At 44.7% G+C, this 24,757-nt stretch overlaps 1 protein-coding gene across 7 annotated transcripts; it reads right to left on the reverse strand.

Annotated features, from left to right (window-relative positions):
• Positions 1-1,906: 1,906 nt before the first annotated feature.
• On the reverse strand, positions 1,907-21,164 carry LOC117649411 (NFX1-type zinc finger-containing protein 1-like). 7 transcript variants are annotated; one of them, XM_034392190.1, is made up of 12 exons: positions 20,858-21,164; positions 18,484-18,554; positions 15,847-16,223; positions 14,749-15,125; positions 13,446-13,593; positions 11,013-11,141; positions 9,992-10,178; positions 7,422-7,505; positions 4,851-5,125; positions 3,957-4,097; positions 3,190-3,367; positions 1,907-2,804 (listed from the first exon to the last, which is right to left on the reverse strand). In XM_034392190.1, the coding sequence occupies exons 3-12, from the start codon at positions 16,192-16,194 to the stop codon at positions 2,548-2,550; spliced, it is 2,124 nt and encodes a 707-aa protein (XP_034248081.1). In that variant the 5' UTR covers positions 16,195-16,223; positions 18,484-18,554; positions 20,858-21,164; the 3' UTR covers positions 1,907-2,547. The 7 variants fall into 7 exon arrangements, with proteins under 7 accessions (XP_034248081.1, XP_034248082.1, XP_034248080.1 ...); XM_034392191.1 differs by lacking the exons at positions 18,484-18,554; positions 20,858-21,164 and adding exons at positions 19,919-20,007; positions 20,236-20,412; XM_034392189.1 differs by lacking the exon at positions 18,484-18,554 and having other exon boundaries at positions 20,858-21,162.
• Between the last annotated feature and the right edge of the window lie 3,593 nt (positions 21,165-24,757).

The raw sequence follows: 24,757 nt of genomic DNA on the forward strand, positions 1-24,757 counted from the left end.
TTGGATGGCGTCTGAAATATAGGGTACACCGAAAACAGGCAAATCTTTTATTTTGGGTTCTAGGAAGTTTCTGTCTGAGGCTCCCCAGGTATGAATCACCATCGAAGTACCGTTGGGGCCTTGAAGCGTGACCCCTTTACAATGTAACCACGTGGCATAAGGTTGCTTTCACTTTGTCCAGTGATAGTTAGGGACGTATTTCTTGCGGAACAGGCATTTGGGGTGATTCGTAACAGACCCGTATAAAAACAAGAATTTAAGTAGTTTTTGCAAAAATGCTTGAATTATTTCTCGAATCATCTGCTGCCTAATTCCAATACATTTACACAGCTCAAAATGCATTTTAAAGCGAGTTATTCTATTCTTTCCTCCAAAATTGAAAAAAGGTGAGGTTAGGGTTGACATAGCCGGTCAGTTGATGCTGAGGCGGTCAACGGCAGCTTGTAACGTAGATTTTAAGGCGTCTGCAGGACATCCGAAGAACAACTGCTAGAGGAGATGACATTCCCGACGATGTTTCATTTAATGTGTAGGATGTTATGAAAGGCCCCATGGCTGTTACAAATCACCCCATGCTGGGGCGATTCGTAACAGCATGCAAGGGTTTGGAAAGCGTCTTAGATTTCAAAGATTACGGACTCCAGATTGATCCAATGGAGCTGCACGGTCAAGATGAAGGGCTAGACTGCTCAACTGGCACAAGTTTGACACCGATATGCAGAATGTTCTTAATTTTGTATAGAGAATTCCAAAATCTGTTACAAATCGCCCCATACTCACTTACGGGTTTGCACTGCGCGACGGCGCTGATAGCCTTTGGCCCGATCCGGCACGCCCAAACGGGACACACATTTTAAAAAGAACTGAACTCTTTCTCGTTGACGGTACAACGACGCAGCCCACCATTTGTATCTACTTTTCTCGACCCTGGAAAAGTCTCGAACAGAGTAGCGTTTGAAACGCCGTAGACTAACAGTCTTGTTGGCTGAGCGATAGCGAAGCCTGTTACTCAGGTGGGGTTGAAAATTTTTTCCTGTCTGCGTGCGTGTGTGTGTGTGTGTGTGTCCGCGCTACTCCTCCTGAACGGCTCGGCCGATCTCGGTGAGATTTTGCACACTTTTTGGGTTTGTCCTTGGCTCAGCACACGCGAAATTTCACAATCCTAGCTCAACTGGTTCGGTTTTTATAGCCGAAAAACACCTAAAAAACGGCGAAAAATCGAGTTTTCTGCAGCCCCCAGCCTCGACAAGTTAAAAAGTCAGGCCAATGCAGTCCTAGGCACGAAATCAAATGCTGTTTTGACCTTCAATCACGCAAATTGGTATGCGGATGCCTGGAAAAGAAACCTAGCCTGCCGAAGGCAGGCAAGCGCCGCAGGCCAAGGTAGGTGTAACGCCAGGCGTGGATTGTCATAACTGGCGCAGCATCGCGAAGCCTGTTACGACAAGACACGGTCTGGCGTACACCTACCTTGTTTACTGTGTCGATTAAAAATTGTCCTGACAATGTTTTACTATCTACTTCTACGAGAGCCACCTGGCCAGCTTCACCTTAAATATGCAGGTGGAAATTTCTTCCACACGCTTCAAAGAGCGTGTCAGGGTGAAAGTGAACTCGTGTCGTTGATTTACCCCGCATCAACGCTTATGACTTCAGCATGAAATGAGTGCACAGGGCTTATTTTCGGAATGATCTGTTAGTAAATTTAGATTGCTGCTAAAGAGTCTTTAAAAAAACGGAGCCTTGAATTGCGAGACCAATAAAGGGGCAAGTAGCTTACTCTTACGAAATGTCAGAAACGGTCAAGTTCGCATGTTTCTGTTATCCCACTTCATTTTCTCTATGAGTGTTTCTATTGTGAACCGCAGGGCAAAGGCTTATACGCCTACTAAAACAAAATGCAAAGTTTTACTTTCATAAACTTGTAATGAATGGCAGTGTCACCACAAATGCAGAGAAATTTAACACGATCTGCAAGCACAATTCAGATCAGTTAACAGTGATTAATTATTAAACCTCCAACTGTTAAACCTTTGACTTCAGTACAAAATTTTCGAAATTATAACTACGAACTAAGAGATCAGAAACCTTATTTAGAACAATTGACATGCTCTTAGCTTTCTGTAGAGATTGGTTAATGTACAACAGTATCACAATAAAGGAGAACAATATCTTGTTTTGGCATATACCAGAAGCATGAGGATTTTGTTGCCAACCGAACATCACTACGATTCCATCATGAATGAAGCAACTCAAAAACTGACAGATAATGACAAAGTAGTAAATTACAAATATATTAAACTGAGTTATCCGTTTAAGTAAGTGGATTCAACACCTAAATACGGTACATCACTTCCTATCATGATAATTTCAGTCAGTGGAACTAGGACTAACAGACGTACAAAAATAGTTAACAGATCCTTGCCCAGGAGGGAGCAAGCTTACAAACAAGCTTACAAGCTAAACAAATTGACACAAGGTGTAGGAGCAGCGTGTCAGCGTGGCCGTGGCGGCTGCGGCTCTGCACGGCACTGCAGCTTTCGCGGGCTAGTCGTCGCGCAGGCTGGCGCCCTCCAGGGCCTTGCACACGCTCGCCAGGGCCAGCTTGCTCCGGCAGAGGGCGCAGCGCTGGCAGGCCGCCCGGATGTCCGCCGCCGACCGCACGCCGACCCGCTGGCCATGCTGGCACAGCAGCGGCAGCACGGGGCCCACCCTGCGCTCCTGCGTCAAGATCTTTTGCACATGCAGCCACACTGGCTCGCGCGAGGACGTCAGGCAAAACAGATTGCCCAGCATGAAGAAGCCTGCGAGCAGAAAACTATCGTCAAAAAGCTGGAAGACTTCTTCGTTCATTCTTTGCGTATAGGTACGCTGAATAGGATTTAAACCCAGACAAAAGGCCACTGTCACATGGTACACTAAGGCTGTCACATAGTGTACTACGTGGGGTACGAAGTGACACTTTGACTTGGCCCATTCAACTCGGGATAACTCAGCAACCAAAACAGATAAATTAGAAATCTCAACAGAAATTATAAGGTGAAGAATCATTTTGTTCACATGTCTACTTATGGATGTAATGTGATTGGTATTATTGGGTTGACGGGCATTTAACAAAAACCGTCACATGGTACCCCACCTTCCCTTACATCAACTGTGTTATCATCCCACCAAATACGCTGAACTTACCGTTCCTGGCGCGGCTCAGCGCCACACAGGCTCGGTTGGCCATCTTGAGAAAGCCAGCTTTCCCCGAGGGATTACATCTCACCAGAGAAAGTATGATTACATCATTCTCCTCTCCCTGGAACCCGTCTACGGTTGATATTCGCAAGTTCTTCAGTTCGTCGTTCGCGTGCTCTTGAAGCTGCAACAAAAAAGATTGGTTCACTGACAATAAAGAAATATCAGAATCAAGGTTTTCATGCTCAACGAACTCTGTAAGCGAATAACCCTCGAGTAAAACACATTTCTAGTAACGCAAGTCAGTTGGAAGTTTTGATTTCGCTGTCGTCTGAATCTTCACTTATGAAACAAAATGTAGAATACCCAATACCTTATGTCTGATAATAATCTTTAAATACCATAAGCGCGTAATAGAGAGAGGACACATACAAACAATTTGCCATGAGTATCACATTGGAAAATCGATTCACCAATTCGTACAGCAAAAGGAAATTTTAATTCACAATTGCACCATTTCCTACATGTCACTCTCATTCCAGGAACGTGACGACAAGTCGAAACGAACGTGACAAAATGTCACGTTCGTTTGAGCATTGTGTCACATTCATTTGGATGTGAATCGGCCAAAAATAAGCTCCTACACCTTGAAACGAATGTGACACAATGCTCAAAGGTACGTGTCATTATGTCACGTTCGTTTCAACGTGATGTCACGTTCCTGGAATGAGAGTGGTTGCTATGTGTGAACGGATCAGTATTTAAGTACTCACCAGCTGCTTTAACAACCGCAGTTGTCTCCGGTACGTAGTTAAGATGGTTATCTTGCGGACATCATTATTTTGGAGGAGAAGGTAATTCGCCAATTCGACCGCGATCGCAGCTTCCTCAGGATTCTTATAGCTCTTTCCTTCCTAAAAACAAACAAACAAACAAAGGTATTGAAAGTTTGAAAATTGTTAAATAGTTACTGCTGACCACTTAATTTGGTGGAGCGGCAGGGACCAAGCCCCTGAACACCCAAACCAAAGGATTTTGAAAAGTAGGAATAGGAATAGGAGCACTTCAGATATTGAACTTTTTGACGTGCCCTGAAACTGAGTGCCTTTGTCGCCTGCTCCACTTTTGAGGGTGCCATAAGCCAGCCAGTTTCTGGGCATAGTCTCGGGGTGCACAAATCATCAAGCAACTTGCCTTCACCCGCGACTCGGGAGCGCAAGTGGTGCCAAAGGTACCCAGAATCTGGGCACCTTCGTCAACCACACGAGCTAAGGCGCCTGTGCATGCTCTACCATAAGAGAGGGCTAAAATGTAAAGCAGGCGACAAAGGCGCCCAGCTTCTGGGCATACCAATTTGGAGTGTAGCCTACTTGTGCCGCAACAAGTGCGAAAATAGAAGTACCCACTAAACGTCATGGGACTTTTTTTGTCCCACGATTTATGCAATTTTAAGCACATCCGACGCTGATACAATTTTGTTCCCGTCTGGCGACACATTTTGTCCGACGTCTGCTGCAAATTCTACTTTCACTAGACAATTTGTCCCGCCTGTTGGACACAAAATTGCATCACCACCGGAAGTGCTTAAAATTGCATCATTCATGGGACAAAAAAAGTTCCATGACATTTAGTGTGTATTTTCGCGAGTTTGAGGCACTGTTACGTACTTCTTGTTCTTCATTGCCGTGGTCAATGAACCAGACTGGCTCGTCCAGGTCCACGCCGCTGACACGGGGCCGGTTGAAGGTGCTGGGGTGGTCCACCAGATTCGGGTAGACACTGCGAACCAGGCGGGAGATGGTCGGCCGCATGCGTCTCTGTTCATTCAGCATGGGGCAGTCCGCCCTGTTGTTGACCATTCGTTCGAATAACGACTGGCAGAGATTGTAATCTTCGGCAAGCTGCCTGTGACCGTACCCTGGCCGCAGCTGGCGATGGTCACCTGCAGGGCAGAGACGCGAAAAAATGTAATAACTATTTTCATATTGCGTAGGTCTCACTCCACGCCAAACCAGCTACGAATAAAAAAACATAGATCAAAATTGATGGCATGAAGAAAGGAAGGCTGGCTCATAGTATCGTCAAGGGGAGTTGCAACCCTGAAATGAAAAATAAAAGAACCGAAAATTTTTTTCCTCTCAAAATTCTTTATAGTGCCCCAAACACAGCACGAGTACCCCCGGGCCCAAATTCGGAACGCGTAGGCCTCAGCGGGTGATTTCCGGAATTCCCCTCCCTTTCCCCTCCCACCCCCTCCCCTGCTCCCTATACTTTAAAGTTAATTTTCCCCTTTACTAATACTGTACATAACTTGGACAAAGCACCATGAGACGATTAAGCTGAAGTTTTGTGGGGATGTTAACCACACCTTTACGCGGGCACGCTGTTCGTTAATGCAAAGACTGAAAGAAAGAAAATAATTGTTAACTTTTTTTAGTACCGTGAAACGGGGTAACTTCGGACACTTTTGATAGGTTTTTTTGAAATTATGAAAGTTGTGGTGATGTCATGGACTTGAGGGTTAAAATTTATCATCTACCCACCTTTAGCTTCGTTTTGGCGCTTATTTCAATTATCTGCACCTCACCGTTTTTACAGTGGAGGGTCCGAAGCAGTGTCCGAAATTACCCCGTGTTTTGGGGTAATTTCGGACACCCCTGGAAAAAACGACTTTTCGTTCTGATTTTGGTCCCAAAATCGATCACTGTCTCTTTCTAAAGTGCCAATATGATTATACGAGAAATTCGTAAGGGTTGAGATGTAAAGGTAAGGTAGGGGTGGTCATACATAACTTGAAGTCATATTTTTGCACTCATATGTAGTTCGATTTCAGGAATAGTGGGTGGAACTAGCAGAGCCATTTAGAACGCTTCTATTTTTTTAATTTTTGACCGATGATTAGCTTTCATAGGCAACTCGGGCCATACTTTATTACGCGAAAGTGAATCTTAAATCTTCCTCTACAAGATTACATACGATAACATACATGCATATGAACCTCTGTGAAGGTGGCCTGACCCATCAATCCCATGAAAGGCAAGTAGTCGTGTCGTATGTACGGTTAGGAAGATACAGGGGCTCAGTGGAAAGCTTTGCATTTCAATTGTAGTGAACCGGCGAGCTATGCAGCCATTCGCCAAGGGCAACTCTCATGTCACATGAAAGAAAATTAATCGCAAAACAGTCGTTGACACTAAGGTAGGACATGCACATAAAACTAAGTATGAAAGATGTAGCTTTGCCCCATTGTTATGAAATTCGAAGTTTACAAAGCAACCGCTGTAACAATTGGGGATTATCGTTGTTATTGGATTCTCTTCAACTTTCAGAAGAGCTCTTCAGCTTCCACCACTCAAACCTTGCAAAACTGAAAGTGTTCAGGACATACCCCCTCTCCCTGGCGTGACGTTTGTATGTCCGAAATTACCCCGTAAAGTAACATTTTTTCAGTTTTGAGCCCATAGAAACCATACTATTTGACCCAGGTGATTGAAAATTTGACACAGTATGCTCTTAACATGATCGAATCGACAAACAATCACCTCATGAACCGGCCATGGACAGTTTCGGCTTGCCAGTCAAAGTTTTTACGCATAAAGCAAATTTAGGTAAAAATGGTTGAATACAAAAACCACTATTTCTCCTGAAGTTTGCCCCTGATTTGGCCTCCGGGTGATTGATCAGATAGTTTTTAGTGTGGCCGATGCGATGCGCGCAACGGGACAAGCCTCCAAGTTGGCCGTTAGATGGGAGCATCATTGCAATGCTTCCGGGCAGAGTTGTCCGAAATTACACCGACTGTCCGAAATTACCCCGTTTCACGGTATTTGACCTGAACTTTTGTTTTACAAAATGGAGAGTCACATTGAAAAAAAAAACCTCTTAGATGCTTAGTAATCACTATTAACTCCCTCCAGAAGTTTTTGGCCTCTCTCAATGGATAAGAGTGGGCGACGTCGAGCCCAACACAACGCACCAAACCGCATCTCAATACATTGAAAAATAACGATTATAGAGCCAAAAGACACGAAAGATACCCTTATTTTGGCAACTGCTCTTATACGGGGCCAAAGGTGTGTACTAGCAAGCACGCATTTGTAAGTGTGTACTTAGTAGACAGTTAGGTTTGCAGTGTAGGTTACCAAAGTCATAATCGAACTTCGGGAAGATTGGAGTGGCTTTGACAGCACTTGAAGATATACCGACAAGAAGGCGATAACAAGGGGAAAAATACTAACCAATTTGGACTAGGTGTTCTGCTCTGTAAGGTATGCAAGCCAGCACGTGGGCCTCGAGGACCTCAGCCGCCTCTTCCACAATCACTGAAAATAGCAAAAACATGGTTAATATTCTTGTTCGTTTGTGTGCCTGAGCACATAAATTTGAACGATAGCTCGCCCTTCCGAAAATGTCAAGTCCTAATCAAACTGGTTGGGAAGCGCACTTGAGAGGTGTGACTGGCGTAGTTTAAGTAACTGACTGCCTTTGTGGCAGAGACACAGTAGAAATCGCGATAATGGGTAAGAATCGTAAAAATGATGTTAACAACGGTTCTCGCAGAGCACACACTGTTATTCAAACCGCGATAACCACGGCGAATAGAAATCGTAACACACTATTTTTCCTTTGGCAATGCGATCAACACTAAAAATCTGCAACAGTAAAATCATGGCTAAATGTTGCACTTTGCACCTTTTATGAGATAATACCTACAAAGAAAATACAATGAAAATATAAAGCAAAAAATGGGATAAAAGATACTACAAACGGCTCTTTACTCGCAAAAATTAAGGGGTGGCTGTAACAAATTATTGCAAACTATTATAAAAACATAAATGATTGCACTCCAGAATGCGATAAATCGTGGGAAACGGAAACGCAGTTCTATCGCATAAAATTGTAGTAAATTTAAAAAAATGAATGACAGTGCATTTACAATTGGAACTTTTTTCGCAAGGCATGAAGCTGTAAGATCTAATTTGGACCCGTTAATGTGTCAGTCACTTCCACGGTAAAAACGGTTCCTGGTTTTACCAGAAACTCCCTGGAAATCACCTGTGTTTCTACCATAGTATTGCATCGTATTACAAAGATTTCCTTCGTAGGCTGCGAAGCCTCCGTTACAACGAGCAGTTCTTTGTAGAGCTCTAAGTGTGTCCATTGCTCCGCAAACGTTGGTGTGTGCATGGCAGTTTAAAATGTGTGCCTGAATGAATGCGGTTCTAAACTGCAGCCACACAATTTAAAACAGTGTGCATACAGGCACACCTCAAAACAGTGTGCACACAGAAACACAGTTTAAACTGTGTGCCATGCACACCATTACGATTGCAGAGTGCACAACCGTACCATGCGTCAAAAAACACCATCAGGCAAAACACCATACAGGCAATAAAAACGGGATCGAACGGATCGCACCAACTGACTCGATACTCATATCGTGTGGATTCATGGTGTGCTTTGCATTAATGCATTAGAACTTATACATATTTTAAAAACATTTAATTGGAAAAAGAAATGACCCGAAATCTAATTGAAATGTCAAAATTCATGAATATGAATGAATATGAATATTCCTCACATACCCCAGTCTCAAGTGCTTCAGGTTCAAGCATGAGAGCAAGTACACTCTATCCGGAGCATACCTGTCATGTACATTCCACGCTCGAGTACGCTTGTGAAGTAAGGGAGAGTGGGGTAATTCCGGACGCTTTTTTTCTTTTTGGTCTTTGAGCTTGAATATGCTTCTTGGGTCAAATGTTATTACAGGAGAGTAAAGTATGGACTTTTACCTTCACAATGATATACATGAAAGCCAAATCTCAGCAACGGTTAGGGAGATATAAGCGCCTAACAAAAGCCCTGCTCGTGTCCGGAATTACCCCAGCCTGGGGTAATTCCGGACGACCTATGGGGCAATTCCGGACGACCTTAAAATTTGACACTACTCGAGCTTACTTTCGCTTGTTTTGATGTCAGGCATGCTTTTAGAAGTCGTACAAGGACATTTGCTGCGAACTGAAGTGTTTGATTATTACTCAAAGCATATTATAAGGAATAGTTTCTATCAAAACCCCTAAATTGACAACACTGTCTTGAGTAAAGCTCTTAAACATAGCTGCAATACTATTTTTCGTTCTTTCTTTATCCTTCTTAACGGTGGGGATGCATGTCCACAATTTTGAACCCACTACCTTAACATTATGCGGGAAATTGAAGAAAATAACCCTTATTGTCCGGATTTACCCCACAGGTAGTGAAAACCTTTGATGTTCAATTGTAAGAAAACGGCGAGCCATACGAGCACTCCCGAAACGCCAAAGTAAAGTCCAATGACCATATAATATGATAAAATTTTAGTCATGGGACTGAACTTGATGGTAAGGTACGATAAGTACATGGAAATACGGGGGAAAGATGCAGCTTTTGCCTATTTTTGATGGTACTCAAAATTCGTGAAGCGACCACAGCCAAACGGTTTGACCTCCTACCTTGGCGATTTGGAATTATCATTTTTAACTGATTATCTTCCTCTGCTAGGCGGGCTTTTGAGTTATCTTCACTCAAACCCAGTGAAAATCGAAGTGTCCGGAATTACCCCGTGTCCGGAATTACCCCACTCTCCCTTACACCCCATGCGCCACCTGGCGTGCACCAAGCAAGCAGGCTCCAACGTGAAGCGTTTGTGCCAGATTGGCTTCAGGTGGAGTGCACTTGCACGCGCTTCAACCTGAACACTCGATGAGAGAATCCTCAGTGAAGGTCATAGCTCCCATTCGTTCCAGAGCTGCTCAACGTTAAAACGTACCAACTTTGATCTTCATGCTGTCCAATGAATTCCTGAGGCAGGCGGCCCGTGTAGTCGTCATGCCGATGATCTCGGCACGTTGCAGAACAGCAGGTTTCTCGTTGTGCCTCGCCAGGTCATGCTCCTTCTGAAGGGGACCAAAGTCCACTGGGTCACGCTCGTGTTTATTGCTACAGCAATGGATCACCTGGGCATGAAAGAAAAGGCTTGCACGAGTTTGAGAGGCAGAAAAATCCACAGTTCCGCGAAGCTCGTAACTGAAAACTTGAGTATATACTCGGTACACACTCATAACTTGCAGCACCAGAGCGAAAGGGCGAGAAAGAACAAAATCTGCTATTTCATTCGACAGATAGGGTCAGGTCCGGGAAAAATCAGACACTGGAGGAGCGGCGGAAAATCGCACACGCTTACTTTAAACGTAACTGTCACATTCTGATGCTATAGAAAATACTTCCTACTGGTTATCAGAACCCTACACTAACGCAAGAGAGTACAAGCTAGTCTCAAAATCAGGAAATCTAGTTTAAAATAACAGGGTGTCCGATTTTTCGTCACCCCAGAGGTGTTCGGTTCTTCCCCGTCCTGACCCTCTGAGTAAAGACAGCATTCACTACAAATGCAAAGGCGACGGAAAAGTATTGCGTTCAGAACGGCGTTACACATATGTATACTTTTGGGTATCGCCAAAATCACGGCATTTAACTAAGAACTTGTCCCCTTGATTTGTTCAAAGTTTATTGCCAAAACCGTGGCAATACTCCAAAAGTATCGCCAAATTTTGGCGATACTTTTGTGTATCGCAGTGTTGAAGGCAATACTTTTCCGTAAGGCCGTTCATTGGCGATAATCAATTGTATCGCCAAAAAAGGTACTAAAAGTATCACCTTTGGATTTACAATGTTGGCAAGTGGCCTTGGTTGTCATCGGCTGCGTTTAAGGCAGCACGGCCCAAAATGTCCTGACCGTTAAATTCAAAAAATATAAATTAAAAGAAGATTTGAGGAAATGCGAAACACACCTGATCCGAGAACTCCCGGCACCTAAGCAGAAACTCCTGCACAGCATGGTTTGACGCAGAGAACACCAAGACGGGGCCCGGAAACACTGTGGGAAGCTGTCTCTTAGCCTCTACGAACATCTGGGCTGCCTGCAACACGGATGGAATGGCGTTACATTTTCAGACATGAAGGATTACGAGCACAAAAGGAGCTGACCGGAGCTGACAGTTTTAACACTACCAAAGTTCGTCTAAGCTCAACAAGAGTAAAGGTAACACGCCAATGATCCAAAATGCGTTTTATTTTAGTATTTTGGGGATTTTCACGAATTTCCTCAGCACTTGATTCCTGCCAGATGATACACACACTACAGGGTAGTTCTTTCTCAAATCGCACGACCCCCGAAATCGATGTCTCGGATTCGGACTAAACTTGGTGGACTCATTGCTTGGGTCACCAAAACCAAGTTTCTGACCCCTAAAAATTTTTTTTTGCTCTAAAAATATTTTTTTCCCCTAAAAGTGTTAAAAAATGGACCAAAAATCGAATTTTCGTCCAATTGACCCTACATTGTGCAAAGTTGTTTTTTCAACGTCTTTTGATCTTATTTTATCCTATTTTATCCTATCCCACTCAGAAATGATTTTTAACACCACTAAAAACCATGAAAAACGACAAAATTTTAACGTTTTCTTGAATACCCAAAAAATGCATCCGAATTTTTTCTTGAAAATTTGTTTTTAAATTCATCTTTTGGTCCTCTAACATGTGTCAAAAAATTGGGAGAGTTAAATTTGAATTGCCTTTAAAATATTTTTTTTCCACTTTTTTCAAAGAAAATTTTCACTGAAATGACTCAATTTATCAAGTTTTCAGCAAGACTATTCGAGTCTCATGGCTCCTGGGTCCTCCTGGATGGGCAGGGATGTTGGAAATGTATTACTGAGTAGATAGAAGCTTCAAGATGTTTATTTTTTATTATTTTAGATGGTTGACAGGCAATACCGGTAAGTTGCCCTGGACTCCAACGAAGTCCCAGCCCATAGGCCCCGATCCGACCCCGACCCGGTCCCGACTTGGCCCAGACCCGGCCCCGACCCGGCCGAGACCCGGCCCAGACCCGGCCGGCAAAGACCCGGCCGACACCCGGTCGCCCCATAGGAATCCGGCAAAGCCTTGGCTAAGCCCCGGCAGAGTCCGACCGACCGGCCAAGTCCGGCCACGGTGTAAGAGTGCACCACTCGAAGAGTGGTCTACCTACACTGTGCCCGGCGGAACCCGCCGCAGTCCGGACTTACGGTGTAGGGAGACCACTCTTCGGGTGGTGCACTCTTACACCGTAGCCGGACTTGGCCGGACTCGGTCGGACTCTGCCGGGGCTTAGCCAAGGCTTTGCCGGATTCCTATGGGGCGACCGGGTGTCGGCCGGGTCTTTGCCGGCCGGGTCTGGGCCGGGTCTCGGCCGGGTCGGGGCCGGGTCTGGGCCAAGTCGGGACCGGGTCGGGGTCGGATCGGGGCCTATGGGCTGGGACTTCGTTGGAGTCCAGGGCAACTTACCGGTATTGCCTGTCAACCATCTAAAATAATAAAAAATAAACATCTTGAAGCTTCTATCTACTCAGTAATACATTTCCAACATCCCTGCCCATCCAGGAGGACCCAGGAGCCATGAGACTCGAATAGTCTTGCTGAAAACTTGATAAATTGAGTCATTTCAGTGAAAATTTTCTTTGAAAAAAGTGGAAAAAAAATATTTTAAAGGCAATTCAAATTTAACTCTCCCAATTTTTTGACACATGTTAGAGGACCAAAAGATGAATTTAAAAACAAATTTTCAAGAAAAAATTCGGATGCATTTTTTGGGTATTCAAGAAAACGTTAAAATTTTGTCGTTTTTCATGGTTTTTAGTGGTGTTAAAAATCATTTCTGAGTGGGATAGGATAAAATAAGATCAAAAGACGTTGAAAAAACAACTTTGCACAATGTATCGTCAATTGGAAGAAAATTCGATTTTTGGTCCATTTTTTAACACTTTTAGGGGAAAAAAATATTTTTAGAGCAAAAAAAAAATTTTCGGGGTCAGAAACTTGGTTTTGGTGACCCAAGCAATGAGTCCACCAAGTTTGGTCCGAATCCGAGACATCGATTTCGGGGGTCGTGCGATTTGAGAAAGAACTACCCTACACACAAATTTGAGACAGCGAAAAGCTGGAGCCTAAAACCTGCTACAACGAAACTCCATTAATGCGCACAAACGTCAAATGGATATTGATAAAATGTCGATTGCAGAATGAGATAGGAATAGTCATCTATACCCTTAACCTTAAGTAAATATTGCCTTGTGCTACGTTATGACATCAGAATTAGTTAAATGTAATATTAGGTTAGGGATCCCCCGTCTGCGACGAGGGATCGAAAGCCCCATGCAGCACTCTTGCTGGAATTTACTTACCTTGCTTCCTAAGTATGTTTTCCCCGTTCCTGGGGGCCCTTGAACGAGAGCTACTCTGTACTGAAGTATTTTCTTTAAAGCCAGAGCCTGTGAGCTGTTAAGGCTCGTGCGGATGGACCTCCGAAGCCGCTTCATAACAACGTCCACCCTACGAGTAAATGAAAACAAATGATCAGGCCATGTATCCCTTCCGGGCAGCAAATCACTGCGACACATATGAAAATCTTGCTACAATCATTTCACCAGGGGGCGGCAACGGCCTGAGGAGCGCGTGAAGTCATGCGGTCGCTCGGTGCAGGGGTTAGGGCCTTTTCCGAGATCTTCTAAACTAGGCCGTCGTTTGTAAAACGCTTACCACGGATCGAAAGAGCATAAAATTTAGGGTAGGATAGGCGTCTTGCCCGAGTTGAAACTCTAAATGCAACTTGGATCAACAGAGGAAGCGTTTACATCAAGGTGAATGCCTTGATGTTTTTCCTACATTTCTTGATTTAGTGTCCTTTTAGGTGTTTTCTCTATGATTTCTCTAGGGACAATATTGCAGAATTGGGAGTAATTAGCAATTCATCTATGCTACCCTAAATTTCATGCTCTTTCGATCTATGTAAAGCGTTTTTCAAACTACAGCCTAGTTTTAAGGACCTCGAAGGAGGCCCAAACCCCTGAATCGGAGCGATCGCATGGTTTCACGCGCTCCCCAGGCCGTTGCCGCCCCCTGATTTCACTGACTTGACTATGTAAGGAAACCTCAGTCGCAACTGACCATGACGGTGACATTCCAGTAACATTCATGAGGTTTCGAATACCTGGCCGTCGTGCAGTTGTGACTAAGGTTTCCCAGGTTAACAAAGCATCGTCCACACTGCAAGAAAAAGTGTGAAAAGTACAACAAATGCACAACAAAAACTGTACAATAAAAGTACAACAGGGATTGTAGAATGTACAACGACAGTTGTACAAACCACAACGAGGCCTGGACTACACAGCACTTCTTATGCCGGTTCCATTGTACTTTGTACAACAAATGTTGTACTTTGAAAGCAAGCTTAGAATAAATTCCTGATAAAAAAAATTGCCAGAAATTTGTGTATTTTTGTAGTGTTTTTTTTTCTTGCAGTGCATTATAATAATTTAAAAAAACTGCGCATTGAGCAGTAATTTTTTTCATCAGGGCGATATTCTTTCATGGCCAAAAAATACTGGAGTACGACGCGAAACCTTGGCTTGGAGCTCAAACACTCAGAACTGTCATACTGTAGCGTGCAAGGCGCAACACCTCCAACCAATCGAATAAGGTACGTACCCCTCATACTGCTGCATGTAAGGTGGCGGTCTTGAAGGCATGACGCTGTCAACAATCTCTTTTTCAAACTGGAAGCTGGTCTCACTAGGCGGTAGGTGCACGCCAAAATTCACGTCATACAGCCTGAACAGCTCTTCCCCGAAGACGATACTTTGCTCGTCTTTGGTCAATCTAAGAGATACTTGCAGGTACGGGAAGTGAAACGGGTCACTTTCAACCATATGGAACGTGTGACCCACGAATTGCTCTTGATCCAGAAGGGTCGGATACCCATTATCCGCAAATTTTTCAATCATGGCAACAACTATTTCACCCTTCCGGAGCAGCTTCTCGCCGCTCTCCTCTATACGGCCCACTAGGAAGTCATCAAGACCGTTCTGGATTACAGAAAAACACGCAAAACATTAACAAACAGTAAGTTATTTCGCAGTGCACAATGAACTAAGCAACATTGTTAAACTGAACTACGGATGAATTTATGTCTGAAATAGAAACATTTTAATGAAATAACCATTGCAGACATACGTTTACGTGAACAACAAATAAATTAGTCCATTGACGTTTTGTTGTGTATTGCTATGAGCAAATTTGTTCGCAACACTTTTCTAAATGATGTATATTATGTTCATGAACTAACTGTAGACAACATTGTTAATAAAAATAAGACATTTTTTTTTAACGAACTTTAGTTCTTAAATTATTTGCCTCTGATTTTGACACTTGATTTCTAAATTTTTTTCTAGTTTAAATGAAGAGTGAATCGAAAGTTTCACATTTGACCAGTCACAGCACATTGATATCAAGTAAGGAAACTGTTGTCGTTGACAAGTTCTTACTACAATCTAGAGATTCAGCAATTCACAATTTAGACACCCTAGTACTTGAATGCGCTCAGAAAGTCTGACAAAGGAAACGGACACCGTTTCTTTACAATAAGAAGAATTTTGAAGCTGTTCTCTGTACGTTACAACAACAAAAAAGCAAAAAGAGATTTGAAAAAAAAATTTGTTTGTTGCGCAAATTTCTTTATACAATAAAGCCAAATTTATTGTAAGAAATTTTGAGTGTGGTTCTGGTGTGCAAGGGGGTGATCATTACCTGGGTCAACAGTACGATGTTGTTCCTCATGAGACGTTTTTCCTCGTCCCACTCCACTTCCTGGTACTTGCTGGCATCGAATTTAAATTCCACCCCAGTCACTCTTTGGAAGCGCCCGCCCTGTCTGTACTGCACGCAGCGGGCTTCTACGCGGTAGCAGTTGATGTTGGTGTCCAGGAGTCGTTTGTCGCGACGCAGCTCAGCAATCTGCTCCTCCAGCGCGCACAGGTAGTCCTCTCGCTGGAGCTTGCCGTGCACGTTGTAAAGCTCGCGCAGACTCGGGTAGGGCCCCGTCTCCTTGAGGCGGGTCAGCTTGACATTTTTCTCCTTGGGATCCATCAGTCCCATGGTGGGGAACAGGAAGTGCCAATCATGTCCTGCGGGAGAAAACAAAGACAAACTTCACCAACAAACAGAAAAAAAACTACACGATGAGTGCATGTTGCAAAATGCCGCAACATTGGCAAGCCACTTTGTTCGCCAACAGTTACAACACGCCTGGTTCGAAAATACTTCTCAGATTGCTAAAATTTGGCACCGCAGGCAGTGACACGGTGTTCGGTTATCTCAAATTTAAGGGGGGAGACTCGTCTTTAACACCATAATTTTAGCAAATTTCAGGCTTACATGAAAACTATTTCCAATAGATTTGAGGGTCAGCGGGGTTTTCCAATAAAAAGCTGGTTCTTTAAGGTTCATTTTGGAAAAAGAAGTTTGACTCTAGGCCCCACAACCTAGGATCTGTAATCTTTCTGCCAAACCTCGAAAATACGACAAAAATTCACTGCGCGCATGATTTTTTGAGAATGCGGCATCATATCATAAATGTCTTTGTTCCTCCTTCAAAAGGACTCCCGGCAATCTAGATTGGACTAGGATAATTGAAATAGGTGGTTCCTAAGTGCCTGAAACTTACATTTTAAGGTGTACGAAATAAAGCATTCAAATTTAAGCATTTTAATAACCGTTTTCGGCCACTTCCGCTTGTCCGATTGAAGATATCCTAGTTCAGACTGACGGCCTTATGGAGGTGAAACATTGGAAAAATTATGAAGTCAATACAATCAACGGTCTGGCTTAAATCGTGCGCGCAAGACCCAAAATATTGCAATTGAGTAAAATGGCTTCAAAGTTTGAACGGTCTAACCTATCCTGTGGAAAACAAATTACAAAATGTCGTCCTTTGGCCAAACGGTTTTGAATTTCGAAACCAGCCAGCCACCCAATTCAAGGGTTTGACACAAAGAATTCAAAAAACTCAAAAACAAAAATCTGATTTTTTGAAGGAGAATGACGAGTCTCCCCCCTTAACATAAGCTTATTATCACTTAAAATATTAATTTGTAAAGTTTTAACTTTCCCTGCTAACAGATTTTGTTTCTTCTAGAGCAGCCCCCCGAATCAATTACTCGATATCCATTCTAGATCCTTTCCTTCCGGCTGAGAGCAATGACGTGTTCAATCATTTTCAACCCCAGAAACGCCCAAGTTCGATCTCTGTCGGAAAAAGGTTTCAATCTCTATCGGAAAACGTAAAAAAAAGAAGTCGTACATTCCTTCCGGGGCGGCCGATTGTTCAGTCGTCCGTCACACTGTCTGAAGTTCAGCACATATACGGAGAAAGCAACTCTCATTTTTGAAAAGGCGACTCCGTAAATTTCCCATGCATTAAATTGCACGAATTAACGCGTCGCTAAGCACGAAAGCATGCGTTGTTGCGCACGGATTCGCGCGTTTCATGTGCATGCTCAATTTAGTGCAAAAGCTGTGCACAAAGAACATCGTAAGTGACAGAGTATTCCGCAGGAGCTCTGCTCTGGTCCGGAAGCGGAAGTACAACGAAACCGGAAGTAAGAAACGTCAGTTGCGATGAGAAACATACGCTGCGGATAAGCTCATCTTGAGAGCAACACACTAATCGGGGTACTGCAAAGGATCTCTGGTCCGGAATGAGAAGAAGAAGAAGAACGGAAGTAAGGAACAACAGTTAAGAAAATGTGTTTTCTAACTTCCGTTCTTCCGGGCCAGAGCTCCTATGCAGTACACTAATTGGCTGAGCGATAGCGAAGCCTGTTACTCCAGTGGGGTTGAAAAGTTTTTCCTGTCTGTCTGTCCGTCTGTCTGTCTGTCTGTCTGTGTGTGTGTGTGTGTGTCCGCACTACTCCTCCTGAACGGCTCAGCCGATCTCGGTGAGATTTTGCACACTTCTTGGGTATGTCCTTGGCTCGGCACAAGCGAAATTTCACCATCCTAGCTCAACTGGTTCAGTTTTTATAGCCGAAAAACACCTAAAAAACGGCGAAAAATAGAGCTTTCTGCAGATAGATCACTTCTGGCTTAGAGAAAGGGGGGTCTGGGGGGCGGAGCCCCCCAGCCCCGACAAGTTAAAAAGTGACAAGGGTCAAGATCGTGTTATCTGTAGATAAAACAACTCTATTTAGAATGTAGGGGGGTCCGGGGGCGGAGCCCTCCAGCATTCAACAAGTTAAAAAATAACCGAGGATGGACAAGTCATTGCCTGCCGCAGGCAGGCTAGCGCCGCAGGCCAAGGTAGGTACGCCAGGCGTGGATTGGAGGAACAGGCAGCGAGACATCGCGAAGCCTGTTACGACAAGACGCGGTCTGGCGTAAACCTACCTTGTTAATGTGGTGCTCAAAAGATGTTTCTGAGGGTCGTGGAACGGAAGTCGAAAGGCCGGATCCTAAACCTGTATGCAAATATCGAAGAGGAACCTGGCGGAACATGTGATCCAGGAAGCGGAAGAAGGGAATAACTTGACTTATCCCCAAATTGAGTTTGTATTTTAATATTGTGCCTTAGAATGGTTTCCATCATTACACCAAATTATTTGACTGAATTCCAAGCAGTTTAGGAGAAAATCCACATGGAAACAGGGTATAACTCAACTTAACCCCTTTTACGGTCTAAATTTCATTGGAAAATGGAGATAACTCAACGGAAGTCCACATGAGTCCGTTTGACTAATTGGCAAAAGGATATAACTCAACTTGTATTTTTATGAATCTTGTGTAAAAAGAATCAACTCAACTTAGCCCCCCCTTAATTTTAAATTTCAATTTGGAAAAAAGAGCTAAGTCCAAAAAATACACCAGAGTAACATACACTTTATGCAGACTATTGTTCCACTTGACTTGTCTCCAAATTCCTCTTTGTTTAGGAAATATAAGGTGAGCTGACTCTGTTTTCCATTTCAACGGAAAGCGATAAGTCGCAGAAATCCTCTACGGAGTGACCTTACACTTTTTATTTTTTTTCCAAAATTTTACTAATGCTTTTTGAAATTATTAACATGTGCAACATTCATTTCTTTTGTTTTATTTTCCCTCCTAACAGTTTTTGGTTTCTCCTGGAAAATGGCCAAAATTGAGTTATCCCCTTCTTCCGCTTCCTGGATCATGTTGCGATCGAGAAACGCCAACTGCCTAGTAAAGAAGTTAAGGACGGTCATCATGTCAAATTGTGACCGAAATGATATTCATTGGCTGAGCGATAGCGAAGCCCGTTACTCAGGTGGGGTTGGAAAGTTTTTCCTGTCTGCGTGTGTGCGTGCGTGCGTGCGTGTGTGTCCGCACTACTCCTCCTGAACGGCTCGGCCGATCTCGGTGAGATTTTGCACACTTTTTGGGTATGTCCTTGGCTCGGCACACGCGAAATTTCACCATCCTAGCTCAACTGGTTCAGTTTTTATAGCCGAAAAACACCTTAAAAACGGCGAAAAATAGAGATTTCTGCAGATAGATCACTTCTGGCTTGGAGAAAGGGGGGTCCGGGGGGCGGAGCCCCCCAGCCTCGACAAGTTAAAAAGTGACAAGGGTCAAGATCGTGTTATCTGCAGATAAGACAACTCTATTCAGAATGTAGGGGGGTCTGGGGGGCGAGGCCCCCAGCATGCAACAAGTTAAAAAATAACCGACAATGGACAAGCCATTGCCTGCCGGAGGCAGGCTAGCGCCGCAGGCCAAGGTAGGTACGCCAGGCGTGGATTGGAGGAACAGGCAGCGAGACATCGCGAAGCCTGTTACGACAAGACGCGGTCTGGCGTAAACCTACCTTGTAACGCGACGGTCTGCTTTCGGCCGGCAACATGGTGACTGTGGACTTCCGGTCCAGGATCGACGGAAATACATTCCTGTTGTGAACTACAGTAACTATACAGCATTCCTGTTTGTTTTTAACTACCACATTGTTGACAATTGAATAGGGTAAGGAATCCCTGAACCGGAAGTCAAAGAACAAACGTAAGAACCAAAACGGCTTCAGCGCATGCGCAGACGCTGCCTCAGAGTGGAGGGGGGACGTCCGCGCAGAAGCCGTTTTGGTTCTTACTTTTGTTCTTTGACTTCCGGTCCAGGGATTCGTTAAAATACCCGTTTCGCTCATTTCCTTGACGTCTGAGCTTTGAGTCTGATTCCGCCAACACGGTGTGTCCGTCGACTTCCGGTCAAACAAGCCACGAAAAATTGCCTCTCCGTTTTTGGCGTCTCAACGCCGGCGCGAGCGCGACGCTTGGTAAGCAACAACGCCACGCCTAACGGCCGAGGGGAATACCCTGTTAGGCCACGGACCGCGCCGGGAGTGGGGAAAAGGGGGGGGGGGACGGGTGAGGAGGGAATACATACGACGCACTCGCTGCACGACGGCCAAAGGCAGTCAAGGTCCAACAGAACCACACTCTGAAAAGCCGACCAAGCATTTGCTTCATAACCACTAAGAATATATGAAAGCATTGTAGAATTACTTCCTGTTGTGAAGAAATACTTCGTTATTACGAAGCATTTCCTCGTAGATTTTGCAATGCCGTCATTTTCTCCGGAATGCGAAGCGACTTTTCGTAGAGTTTTACCTGTGCAGCGTTGAGCGACATTGTCTCATGTAAAAGATGTAAAAGGTGCGAGCGAAAATAGCAAAACCGTCAGGCGGAGTGACTAGACGAGGCCTGCCAGGGTGGTGCCCGGGCCCGGTTTCGCGGGAAGTAGAAGGGACACTCACCTGAAGCCATTTCGGCTCAGCGTTCCACCGGGATGCAAGCTTCACAGCGCGAAGCGAAGAAGGCCGCACTCGATGAACGCAAGGAGCAGACGACGCAGCGTCGGTGAACGCGGAGACCACTCCCGGCGACAAACGGCGATCCGTGACTGAAGGCGGCCGGAGCTGCCGCTACACTGCCCACGCCCGCTCGGCCCGCCTGGCTCGCTGTTATTGCTGCTGACTACGACGGCGAAAAAGCGACCGTACCCGGACGGGGCAGGGGGAGGGGGAGATGCGCGAACTCGGCGCGCAGTGTTGCCGGTGGCGGCGGTAAGTCGTACCAACCGGCCCGGCCGGCGGGGAAATTCGCTGCGCAGGGACACAGAGGATCGAGTCCTAGAGGGGCCAGGCCGGGCCCAGGCGCGTTGGGTAGCAGTTTTATTTGAACGAATGTGAACGAAATTACGAATATGAACTTGTTTTTGTAGAAATCTAACGTTGGCAGGGCGTCTTCAAGTTTTGCGACGTGCAAACGTTACGTCATCACGGGGGGAAGGGGGGGGGGCGTAAGCAGGGCATAATGTAAGAATTTTTACAACTGCCCTATCCGGGCGACGGAAAGGGGGGGGGGAGACAATGGGGCCCGGCGGCCGCGATCAGGTGTCATTGTTACGGCCTTAAACACATGGGAAGGTTAGGTTAAACCGATGACGGACCCGGGGGAGGGGGGGAGGTGTAAAAAAGAGTCCTAAAAGAGGTGACGTAATATTTGCACGCCGCCTTTTCAAATTCGGATGAAATACAAATAAACTTTCTTTAAACCTAGCCCAGTAGCGCCCTCCAAACGTTCGAGTTCTCAGGAACGTGCACATTTGGAATCAGCAAACAGATAGATTCCTACTAAGAACGTTCTTTGTGGCTTCTAGGAAAACGGAGGCTTCCTGCGTACAATAGACATCGTTTGAAATACAAAAAATTATGTACGATTAAGTATGTAACTCAAAGAAACAATCCTGCGTAGCCTACGGAAACCCTCTACGCAGCCTGCAATGTATTTCCCCTTAGAATTCAAACAAAATCATTTGCATTACAAGCGATTTCCTTCACGGTCTGCGAAGCCTCCACTTCCTTTGCATTACGAAGAGCGTTCTCTGTTCACTCTTGGTCTCGTACAAACTTTTATCTTTTGCCAAAAAGTCGTTCTGTGCAAACGTAATGTCTAATCTTCAAAGCCTACGATCCTTCGGTGAAGAGCTGGGACGAAAGTTGAGAGAAGAAATCATTAAAAATGAAGAACAAAGTATGCGAAATTTGAGGGGATGAGGCGTCTGCGTCGCCGTGGTAGGGTTTCCGCTAAGTTACATTCTCATACAAGTCCGACTTTTGTTCTCGCTTTCTTCTCAACATCAGTCCCAGGAGATCTCTGAAGCACCCTATATACCAGAGTGACGATGAAGGATCAGGGGGCCGAATGCTCAACTATTGTAATGCAATATGTAATGCAATTCAAGCACTTCTACCGTATTCCTTTCACTGGTGAAACAAAGGCATTAAAATTATGCCCTTTAAGGGCGTAAACGATTTACGCCCTTAAAGGGCATAAATCGTTAATGCCTTTGGGAAGGGCATTAAAATTTTGCTTGAAATTCCGATACCATTTACGCCCTTCCCAAGGGCCTAAAACGATTATGCCCTTGCAAGGGCGTAAAAGAGCATATATGCCCTAAAGGGCGTAATTTTTATGCCTTTGTTTTACCAGTGTTCTTCCCCGGACCGGAAGTAAGACGAAGAAAAGCGGAAGGCATTTGCCTACACTGTGGCAAAAAGGTAAGGAAAATTCTGTTAATTTTTTTGCCAGGATTCTCCGTAGCCCTCTTATCAATATTCTCCGTAGGCTCTTACAGTATTCTCCGTAGGGCATGCAAGACTGTATAGTCCTACGGAGAATACTGTAAGGTTCTACAGAGAATACTGTGCGGTCCTACTGAAAATACTGTAAGAGCCTACGGAGAATACTGACAAGGGGGCTACGGAGAATCACCACAAGCTGTTTACAGAATTTTCCGTAGCTTTTAGCCACAGTGTATTGAAGCAAGTATGAAACTGCAGCTTTCGAAATCACCGAGTCTTTTTCTTCTTTTTCTATTGACAATGGCAACCACCCTGACTACGCGTGGCTGAGTTCTCGGCTGCGCTTGGTCGCGCCATCGACCTTCCTAGGTGGCGCGAGGTCGATGGGGGTTCTCCAAGGCAGTGCAGTGCGCCGCCGGCTTCTTGAGTGGGACACCTCCAAGCACACCGATGAACCGGGATAAGCGCCGACCGACGAAGCAGGCCGCGGATTGGTTAGCTGGCTGGGTTTCACTCAGTCTCATCTCATATGGGCATCCTCGCTAAGGTCCATTTCAAAGCTGGGTCGATCGAGCATCCGGCCTGCTGGCCGTGTATTTTGGAAAAGCCTCGTCGTAGACCGTGTGTGTGCAGAACTGGAGCCACACTCGCATTCCAGGAACGTGACGCAACATAACGTTCAAATGAATGTGATAAAATGTCACGTTCCTTTGAGCAATATCACATTCTTTTCCACGTACACTACAAACCTAACTGTCTACTAAGTACACACTTACAAATGCATGCTTGCAAGTACACACTAACAAACGCATGCTTGGCCAAGTATACACTTACAAATGCATGCTTGCAAGTACACTCTTACAAACGCATGCTTGACGCCGTATAACTCCATGCGTCAAGCATGCGTTTGTAAGTGTGTACTTGCAAGCATGCATTTGTAAGTGTGTACTTAGTCGACAGTTAGGTTTGCCGTGTAAATATATCTAATTTATGGATGATTCACGTCCAATCGAATGTGACACAATGCTCAAAGGAACGTGACATTTTGTTACATTCATTTGAACGTGATGTCACGTTCCTGGAATATGAGAGTGCTATGTCACGCCGTCATCGCCTGCCTAGTCTGAAAAAAAAATTAAGTCACAAGGGCCCTATCGAAGACCACATGTGACGCCTCTAAATCCTGAGTATCAAAAGTCTTACATTGAAACAACTCAAACTGGAGCATTTGAAAGACTCGTTATCACACTGAATGCCGAAAAAGTCCCTCTCTTGGATTTTGGGGCTTACCCTTTCCTCCTCCTTAATGCTCGTAACCCTCCAGAGCGTGCATTCACTCAAATAACCGTGCAAAGTATTCTCCAGCATTGTTTTGCAAACTCTCTTACAAACTATTTTCTTTACATTGCGAAGTAGTACTTTGCAACTTGCAAAGAAAATGCTTTGCAATGTTACAAACCAATGCTTCGCAACGTTGCATACTTTTTTCTTCGCAACTTACGAACTATTTCTTTGCAAGGCGAAGAAAAAAGTTCGCAAGTGAGTTTGTAATATAAAGCCAGAGAATTCTTTGTACTGCAAAGTACTTTCCTTTGCAAGCTTTTCTGAGTGTTCAAAAGCCAGAGCCTTTGTTTTATCCACTTCCACATAGCAAAATGTCAATGCTAATTCCAACCCGTTTGCTCACTGCAGGTTCAGAGATGGTGGCCGCGGAACATTTGAATCCCGGAACCGGAACTCACTACGCCCGCGGTGGGGCTTACTGGTGCACTCAGGCCGGGTAATTCAAGCTCCCGGTGCGTCAAAGTTCCTCCAAATCTCTGAGTACAATCGTCAGTATTGTGCATCGTGCCATTCAGGCCTGCTCACTATACGTTTTTGGTCCAGCTTTTGTCCGAGACCTTTCCATTTTCCGTGCAGATAAACTTCTCGTTCAAATCTGTACGCTATATGGCACTCACATAGAGAAGTATGTGCAATTTTCCGCACGAAAATCGCTTAAAAAGTTCACCTTTACAGCCAACTGTCACATCTTGTACAGTTGTAAATACACGGTAAAAACGTTTCCTC

Source organism: Thrips palmi, unplaced genomic scaffold (assembly GCF_012932325.1).
Source record: "Thrips palmi isolate BJ-2018 unplaced genomic scaffold, TpBJ-2018v1 HiC_scaffold_4, whole genome shotgun sequence".
NCBI classification, from domain to species: domain Eukaryota; kingdom Metazoa; phylum Arthropoda; class Insecta; order Thysanoptera; family Thripidae; genus Thrips; species Thrips palmi.